Source organism: Hylobates moloch, unplaced genomic scaffold (assembly GCF_009828535.3).
Source record: "Hylobates moloch isolate HMO894 unplaced genomic scaffold, HMol_V3 SCAFFOLD_7, whole genome shotgun sequence".
In the NCBI taxonomy this organism is placed as follows: domain Eukaryota; kingdom Metazoa; phylum Chordata; class Mammalia; order Primates; family Hylobatidae; genus Hylobates; species Hylobates moloch.
The window spans coordinates 64159094-64169097 of record NW_026652282.1 but is presented as its reverse complement, the minus strand read 5'-3'; the positions used below and the strand labels follow the sequence as shown (position 1 = coordinate 64169097).

The 10004-nt window shown below is 37.4% G+C and overlaps 1 protein-coding gene across 1 annotated transcript in view; it reads right to left on the bottom strand.

Annotated features, from left to right (window-relative positions):
- Positions 1-10004, bottom strand: part of ATP7A (ATPase copper transporting alpha) — a 119729-nt gene that overhangs the window by 52430 nt on the left and 57295 nt on the right. The window contains exons 3-4 of the mRNA XM_032756216.2: positions 3548-4037; positions 2320-3045 (exon numbers count right to left, since the gene is read on the bottom strand). Coding sequence (XP_032612107.1) covers positions 2320-3045; positions 3548-4037 — 1216 coding nt within the window. The remainder of the gene's footprint in view (positions 1-2319; positions 3046-3547; positions 4038-10004) is intronic.

The window sequence follows — 10004 nt, the reverse complement described above, 5'->3', positions numbered from 1 at the left end:
CCTGACCAAAATGGTGAAACCCCATCTCTACTAAAAATACAAAAATTAGCCAGGCGTGGTGTCAGGCGCCTGTAATCCCAGCTACTCAGGAGGCCGAGACAGGAGAATTGTCTGAACCTGGGAGGCAGAGGTTGCAGTGAGCTGAGATCATGCCACTGCACTCTAGCCTAGGTGACAGAACAAGATTCCGTCTCAAAAAAAAAAGAATCTAATTTTTTAGATTAGATTCTAATCTAAAATCTATTTTTTTTAAAGACAGGGTCTTGTTCTGTCACCCAGGCTGGAGTACAGTGACACGATCACAGCTCACTGCAGCTTTGACTTCCAGGCTTAAGCAATCCTCCCACCTTAGCCTCCTGAGTAGCTGGGACTACAGGTGTTGTGTCAGCATGCCCAGTTGATGTTTTGTATTTTTTGTAGGGATGGGGTTTCATCATGTTACCCAGGCTGGTCTCGAACTTCTGGGCTCAAGTGGTCTGCCTGCCTCAGCCTCCAAAAGTGCTAGGATTACAGGTGTGAGCTACCGTACCAGGCCAGATTCTAATTTAAAAATCTCAAAAAATTGAGATTTTCTACATTAGAGTGAGAACTTGAGATGGTAATGTAAAATGGAACAGCTACTTTGAAAAACAGTCTGGCAGTCCCTCAAAAAGTTTAGTTGCCACATGACCCAGCAATTCCACCCCTAGATATATACCCAGGAGAAATAAAAACATATGTTGATACAAAAACTTAACTCAAATTGTTCATAGCAGTATTATACATAATAGGCAAGAGAGTGGAGACAATCCAAATTCCCATCAACTGGTGAATGAAGAAACAAAAATGTGATATATCCATACAATGGAATAATATTCAGCAATAAAAAGGAACGATGTTCTAATACATACTACAACATGGATGGACCTTGAAAACATTATGCTAAATAAAAGAATCCAGGCACAAAAGGACAAATGTTGTATGATTCCACTTAAATGAAGTACCTAGAATAGTCAAATTCAGATACAGAAAGTAGAACAGTTGTTATCAGGAGCTTGGGGAGGGGAAGGAGAAATGGGCAATGACTGCTAATGGATATGTGATTTCTTTTGGGAGTGATAAAAAGTTCTAAAATTATATAGTGATGATGGCTGGAAAACTCTGTAAGTATACTAACAACCACTGGGTTGTGTACCTTAAACAGGCAAATTTTATGGTATATGAACTATGTGTCAATTTTAAAAAGTGAGAATTCTATAATTTCTACCATTTGTCATCAATAGAAAAATTAAGAACTAAAAATTAATAATAGTATGTCTCTGAGTCCTCTCTCACTGACATTAATCTACCATAACAATTTAGACATGTGTTTAGTAAAATTTTTTACTCAGATTTAGTGAGCCTAAAAAGGGAATACTACCATTTGATATCTTTCATTCTAATCAGGATAGCAAAGATTAATTACATTGTCTAGAAATTGGTTGTAAAACGTTTCAATTGTTATTTCAAGCAAAAAAATTCATTTGGGCATTTTCCAGTTTAATTCAAGGCCAGGTTCAATTCTGGTTCAAAAGAACAATTTCACATAATTAAATTCCATTGAATATACATTTTTTGTTTCAGTTCAAAGGTAAGAGCTGTCAGGAAATACGAAAACTTTGGGACAGCTCTGGAGTCAGTTTAATTTGAGTGCCTAAATATAAAATTATAGTTAAAATCCTATTATTTATTTCAACTACTTTTGTTTTTAAAAGAGCACTGGCTTCCCCCATTATATAAATACATAGCTACATACATACATTCTTATTGTAAAAACAACTTATAAAACCAGGAAAGCACAATGGAAACAAAAATCACATTTATCCTACCACCCAAAGATAATCACTGTTAAAATTTTGGTTCATGTCCTACCAGGAATCTTATTCATATACATAAACAATATATACATGGCATAAATTCAGATACATTTCTTTATAAAATTTTGACCACATTGTATATATAGCTTTTCAGCTTTTTTTTCATTTAACAAAATATCTCAGACACCTTCCTGTGGCATTAATTATCTTTAATACCATAATGTTTTATGACTTCATAGCATTTCATCATGAGTTATACATTGTTGTACCATGAGTTATTGCTTCCAGTTTTTAAATATCATAAGCAATTATACAAACATCCTTACGCATCTTTGTATATACTGCTGGCTACCTCCATAGGACTTATTTGCAAAAGTGGAATTACAGCGCCTATGAATCATTTCTCATTGATAAATGCCAAAAGCAGCAGCAAAATGGAAGTAAAAGAACATTAGGGTAATCAGAGAAAAAAAATGATAATTACCTGACAAGGTAGCATCAAATCCCATGTCTTCTATTGCTCCTCTCAAGGTTTCTGGAGAGGTTAGTAGAGGATCATACTCAATAGTCCCATTGCTATTTGCAAGGGAGACTCGTATGGATTTTACACCTGGCTTTTTTGATATGACACCCTCAATAGACTGCACACAGGAATTACAAGTCATGCCATCAATGTTTATCACAGTTTCTTGTGTCAGAGGCTGGCTAACTACATTCAAAGGAATCTTCTGAAGAGATGAGCTGGAGGGAGAGTTTGAGGCACTCTCAACTTCACTTGCAATACTAACTCTATATAGCCCCGGTGATATAGCCTCTATTGCTTTTCTCAGGGATTCTGGAGTGACTGAGCTTGCATTATACTTCACAGTGGCAGACCTATTCTCTAAAGAAACTACTATGCTGCTTACATATTGGAGTGCAGATAAAGTACTTTCAATATTTGACACACATGATTTACAATGCATGCCATCAATGATGAAAGTGGCTGTTGAATCACTGGTATATGATGGACTCCTTTGCTGTGACCCTTCTGAGGATTTAACTGGTGTGTTCTTTAGACGTTCTACATCAATAGCTCCCAATTTGAGGTACTTGGGCTGCTTTTTGACAAATGCTGGAAAGCCCATAGCTTCAATCTGCTTTTTCATTTCCTCTACTGAGATAAGATGAGGTTGATAAACAATAGTAGCTTCTTGATTGTCCAGGGAGACTAGTTAATAAAAAGAAACATAATTAATTCAGTTATTCCTGGGCTACTTCAGAAAACATTCTGTTTTCTAAATCAATAACCACAAATAATTGTTTCTCTCTCATTCTTGTCATCATCTTTTCTTAATTTTTTTTTCTTTTCAGAAAATGTTATGGGCATAGACTAGAAACAAGTAAGAGATATGACCACTGTAGCTATGGTCTCCAAGTTTCTCCATGCCTGAGTAAAATATATTAGAGGTAAAGAGTACCCTAGTCATGTTGTGTTAAGAACCCTGAATTCCATGAATTGCCAACTCAGCTGCCTTTTCTTCAGTTCAAGGTTTATGTAACCTTTAATTATAATCATTAACTTTTAATCCTGGAAATATGCTGTACCTCAACGATACAGCAAGCACTCTAGTCTCATGGATTCAAAATTCATGCTTAAGAAGAAAGCAAAAAGTTAAAAGACCAAAACAGACACCTAAGCCTTACAAAAAAATCAACACCAGACACATTACCTTTAATTCGCTGAACACCTTGCAGTTTCCCAATTTTTCCTTCAATGGTGCTAGTACATGAATGGCAGGTCATCCCTTCCACTTTCATCTTCAGCACGACTTCACCAGCTTGAGCCATACTATGATCTTCGCAAGCTCCTGACTTTTTCTCCAGTGTCCCAGTATCTAAACGGAGTTCTGGAACCAGCTCTTTTATCTGATTGGCATTCACTATAGAAGGGATTATTGTCACTGCTACAGTTCTTTTCTGAGGGTAAATTTTAACGTCTGTCACACCCTTGGTCTTGAGCAATGTGCTTTGGATATGGTCCCATGGCAAAGTCAGTGAAGCCGTAACAGTCAGAAACAAGGTGTCAGTTAAAACAGGGAGAGGGTCAGGATTATGGAGAACAGCATCAAAGCCCATGTCATCAATAGCTTCCTGTAGGGTCTTTGGAGTCTGTAGCTTAGGGTCATAAATAATAGTTGCATTTTTTTCTTCCAGTGATACCTTTTGGAAGGAAATTCCAAAAGTTAGTTTAATTAAATTCTATCACATAGGATTTAAAATAACAATCATCACACCACATTCAAGAAGAGTGAGACAACTCAGTCTAATGGAGTTTCCCTATTAGTTTTCATTTTTACTCTTCTTGTTAGAAAGAAACATAAAATGTCTTGTGTACCTACAAGAATGGTAAAGTTATATATGCAGACATACGTGACTGTGGTACGTATCAGGCATTTGAAACATGTATATTGACAAACACACCCTAGAATTTCACAACAAACTATTCTTTCCTTCCACTCCTTTCATAAATTACTCCAACACTTCACACTGTACCAGCTGAAAAGGTTATACATGAAACAGGATCAGCTACAGAAAAATAAAAGGTAATATGAAGTTTAATCTTTTAAAATGTTCAATTTCCTAAAAATATGTATAACTATTATATATCAATTAAAAAAAAATAAAAATAATGTTCAATTAGGATAAATTTGTTGGCAAGAAAAAGTATAAACCTGCCGGTTTATGAGTGAAGGCAGTATTCATAGGATTTTATAGCATATACTCCTATATCCCGTAAGTCACTAGAGCATACTATTAATTTTGTTCAAAATAAGAACATCTTTATTGTTTTGCCCAATTAGATTATAAAACAATGATTATATTCTTAAAGCTTAGTTACTGCATATAATTTAACTACTGTCATGATTGCATCTCTTTGGCTGACATCTTACAAAGATTCATGATGAAGATACACACACAAACACACACACACACACACACACAAATACTGGGTTGGGAGTCAGAAGATTTAAGTTCCAGCATCAATTCTCCACTTATTAGCTAACCACACCCATTAGTTCTACCATCTGAAAAATGAGAAAATATGCCCTATTATCTTCCAGGGCTATTATAAGGATCATATGAGTAAATAGATAGGAAAGTTCTTTGTAACAGCAGTGAATTATATAAAATTAAACATTGAGCAACTAATATTTATTGAGCACTTATTATGTGTGTCAGGAACTGGGATTCTCAGGATACAAAGCTGAACATGTCACAGGAACAATAGGACAGAGAACACAGAAAAGGGATACCCATTCATCCCTGGGAATATGGGTCAGAAAAGTCTTCTTAGGAGAGATAATACCTGAGTGTTAAAGGACAAACAGGAATCAGCAAGGATGTATGAGGCAGGGAATTCCAGACGAATGGAAACAAAAAAGTAGAGAAAAATAAGAGGCTTGAGAATTAGGCAATTGCTCTATTATGGGGTTCTATATGCCAATAATGGTTGTGATTTATCCTATAGGTAATAGGAAGGCACGGAAAAGTTAAGCAGAGAATTATGTGATTAGATTTTCATTTTAGAGAAGGATCATTCTGGAGGCAGTGTGAAAGATGATAGTGTAGTAGGGTGGAGTGATACAGGAGGGAGGACTATCAGCTAGGAGGCTACTGCAATTGCAAAAGTAGTGCAATAGAGGGTCTGAATTAAGACATGAATATTGGGGGCAAAGATAAAAGAGGCAGCTCCAAGATACATTTAGGAGGGTAGGGCCTCCTAACAAGATGTATAGGGTAAAGGAGGTGACTAGGATGACTTAAAGGTATCTGGCTTGGGCCAGTGGATAGATAGATGGTGGCGCCATTAACTGATATCAGAAAGAGAGGAGGAAATAAGGAGGAAATTAAGAGGTTAAACTGGAGGGAAAAGAGAGATGATAAATTCAGTGCTGGACCTACTGATTTTTGAGATGGCAGTAGGATATTAATATTCAAAAAGCAGTTAAATATAGGTGTTATTAATTTCTAGTGAAAAGCTTTGCTCTATAAAATAAAAACTCAAAAATATAATTAAAAGTAATTCAGCGTAGAAAATCTCTCTTTAAATTGTCTATAATAGTTAGTTAAATCTTTCACTTATTTTAATGAACATATTTTTATTTCTTCCTTTAGCTTGATAATTGATGACTGTGTATTTGGGTGAAAATGTGAAATGTACCCATGGCATGGAAAGTTTCTAAGACTGATAATTCTAGTTGGCTAGTTGGTTCTTAGGGATGGAGGAAATCACTAGCATAAATGATCCAAAACAGAAGTGGGGAAATAAATTATATTTCGTTTTGGATAATACTATATAACATTTTCCATGGAAAAAAAAACGCAGAATAGTCAAACCACGTATAGTTGAGACATATACTATTGAAAGAGATGCAATATAACAGTAGCCACCATCAAATGAAGGCTTTTGTGTCCTTGTGTTTTTAAAGAAGGCCTCTTTTAAACTTTAATTTCACTCCCCTGAGGTGATTTTAGGATTAAGAAAATGACTGTAAATAATTTAAACTTTCCAACTAAAGGGGAAGAGGGAGAACAGAACAGTGGTTTCCAGGGGTTAGAGGTAGGGAAAATGGTAGCAAGAGGGAGTTTTTTAGGGGTAACAGGGCTGCGCTATGTCCTGGTTGTGTTGGTGTTAAACAAATCTATACATGTGTTAACATCCACAAAACTAAAAAAGAATTTCATAGAACTATATACCCCAAAAAAGTCTATTTTACTAGATGATTATTTTTTAAAACAAAAAAAAACTATTAAATAAGATTAAAAATTCAGTTCCTCGGTTGCACTAGCCACATTTCAAGTGTTCATTGGCCAATGTGGTTAGCCCTACCAGACAGGGCGGATACACAGTATTTCCATCATCACAGACCATTCTTGGATGGTATTGCTCTAGGTACTACTATACTTTTTCTGATAAAGTACCAACGTAAAGGATTCTTGCCCTTTAAATACGTTGTATCTGGTACATCTTAAACAAGACCTGGTTCCCCCGCATTCACCCCCCCCACAAATGTCAATTTACCAACATAGCCAATCAGAAATTGTTCTCATTTTAAAAGCAAAAATCCCTTCGTCAGGCCAGGTGGCACACGCCTGTAATCCTAGCACTTTGGGATGCCGAGGTGGTTGGGCAGATAGCTTGAGCTCAGGAATTCCAGACCAGTCTGGGCAACATGGTGGAACCCTGTCTCTACAAAAAATACAAAAATTACCCAGGCATGGTGGCACACTCCTGTAGTCCCAGCTACTCAAGGGGCTAAGGTGGGAGGATTGCCTGAGCCCGAAGGTCAAGGCTGCAGTGAGCCAAAATCGTGCCACTGCACTCCAGCCTGGTGACAGAGTGACACTGTCTCAAAAAAAAAAATCACTTTGTCACTGGATGGTTTGCTATACTTTCTAACTGCTTTAGCCTGTCTTTTATTTATAAAAGGCATAAGAAAACTATGCATAAAATACTATACAAAAGAGAAGTCAAAGTACCCTATGATATTTGCATGCCGCAGATGAGAAAACACTTCCTTTAGTAACTTCTATTTCTGTTTTAAAAGCTGACCAACCACACTCAGCACAAACAAAAGTATCCCTCTTTGGGGTAACAGCACTCAACTTTTCCTCTGAATGTTAGATAGCAAAGAGACTTTTCAAACCTAAGGTCTCAAAGGAAACAAATTCACAGTACAGCTCTGGGTGCTAAATCTTTGGGCAGGAAGTCAAAATGGTACTTATTGGCCGGGCATGGTGGCTCACACCTGTAATCCCAGCACTTTGGGAGGCTGAGGTGTGCGGATCACTTGCGGTCACAGTTTGAGGCCAGCCTGGTCAATGCAGTGAAACCCGTCTCTACCAAAAATACAAAAATTAGCTGGGCTTGGTGGTGCGTGCCTGTAATCCCAGCTACTCGGGAGGCTGAGGCAGGAGAATCACTTGAACCCGGGAGGCGGAGGTTGCAGTGAGCCGAGATTGCGCCACTGCACTCCAGGCTAGGCGGCAAAAGCAAGACTTCATCTCAAAAAAAAAAAAAAAAAAAAAAAAAAAAGGTACTTATGTATTCAACAAATATTTACTGAATGCCCATTATGTGCCTGGCACTATGCTAGCTGCTAGAGATACAACGGTGAGCAAAACCAGGCAGACTCCATAGAGCTGGAAAGTGCTGGCGGCAGTCTGATTCTGGGTCTGTGCTGCTCTCCTTTCATATGTCCTCTAACCCCAGCCCCTGCTCCAAAAATAACCTCCCTTCTCTGCCCTACCCCACCTTCCTCATTCCCCACATTGCTCCAATATTTCGACAGCTTGTCTTTTTCTCTTAATCTTTTATTAGGAACCAATGCTGTTATTTTTATTTTCAGAGGAACTATTTTTCCATTGTATCAATCGTTCCTCCGGTCCGGAGTGGTGGCTCATGCCTGTAATCCCAGCACTTTGGGAGGCCGAGGTGGGTGGATCACTTGAGGCCAGGAGTTCTAGACCAGCCTAGCCAACATGGTGAAACCCTGTCTCTACTAAAAATATAAAAATTATCTGGGCATGGTGGCGGGCGCCTGTAATCCCAGCTACTCAAGAGGCTGAGGCATAAGAATCGTTTGAACCCGGGAGGCGGAGGTCGCGCCACTGCACTCCAGCCTGGACAAGAGAGCGAAACTCCGTCTTGGAAAAAAAAAAAAGTTCCTCTGAAAATAAATGTAACAGCCTACAAATTAAAAATATAGCTCATAGGAAAGACTGAAGATGGAGGACTATTCACTGTATTTTGATTAAGGCAGTAGTGGGAGAGAAAAAAAGGAAAATATACCAAACGTACTCTGTGGCCTTCATAGTATTAATGGTGGTGTAGAGTGCTGACTGCCACAGGGATTGTAAAGATCGATTATTTTAATTTTTGTGGTGTTCTGTGTCTCTTGAAATGTCAAACATGAAATTCAGGCACAGTATACTTTATTTGCATATGATTTCTGTATAATTTGCATAAACCCACAAAGACTGCATCTTCTATTCTTAGGCAATATGAAAGCTAGAACCTTAAACAAATCACCCTACCTCTGAGGGCTTCAGTTTCCTGAGAGACTAGATAAAATAATCTTTTCAGTTCTAATTTTCTATATAAGCTAAAAAACTATGTTACTACCACTTCTTAGGTTGTCATCAGTACATGTTTTCTCTTCTGTATTCTTTCTTATTTGATAGGGAAAGGTCCCTCAAAAATTCATATGTTGAAATCCTAATTCCCAAGGTGATAGTATTGGCAGGGGGCCTTTGAGAGGTGATTAGGTAATGAAGACACAGCCCTCAAGATTGGGATTTATGCCCTTATAAAAGAGGTCCCAGAGAGCTACCCTGTCCCTTCCACCATGTGAGGACACAGGGAGAAGGCGCAATACATGAACCAGGAAGTCAATCCTCACCAGACATCAAATTTGCCAGCACCTTGATTTTGGACTTCCCAGCTTCCAGAATTGTGAGAAATACATTTCTGTTGTTTATAAGCCACCCACTTTATGGTATTTTCTTATAGCTGCCTGAACAGACTAAGACAAAGGTGATCCAGGTTCCTATATGAAGGCCAGGAAATTGAATAAATTGCCCAAGGAACCCAACAAGAAAATGAAAGAGCTAGGATTCAAATGCAGGTGTATGTAACTCCAAAGTCTACACTCTTTCCATCTATAAATGATTATGCTAGATAATCTACAATTTCCTTGGAAAACTAAAATTCTATGCCTATGATTTGAGCAATTTATGGCTTATAAATAATCTGAAAAGTATACAATATTTCTAGTGTTTGAACCAAATTTTATTTGTTTTTTCCCCTCACATTTCACATATTCTCCCATGCTAGTTTAAATTTGAAATGATTTTAAAACACATTTGAGTTTTTAACAGAACTGACAATCAGAACATTCTAATATTTCCACATTTTTAAAAGTCATTGTGGGAAAATAACTTAGCTCAAGTTTTAGCACATTGAAATTCCTTTTTATCCCCCAGGAATCAATTTATATATGATCATAATAAATTCAGGTTAGCATGCTGCTCAGTGTGGGAATCTTCAGATAGTTTAAAGCTTACTTTCTTACATTTTCATATAACAACTCAACATAAAGGTTAAAAGAGATTTTTCACAGCTTG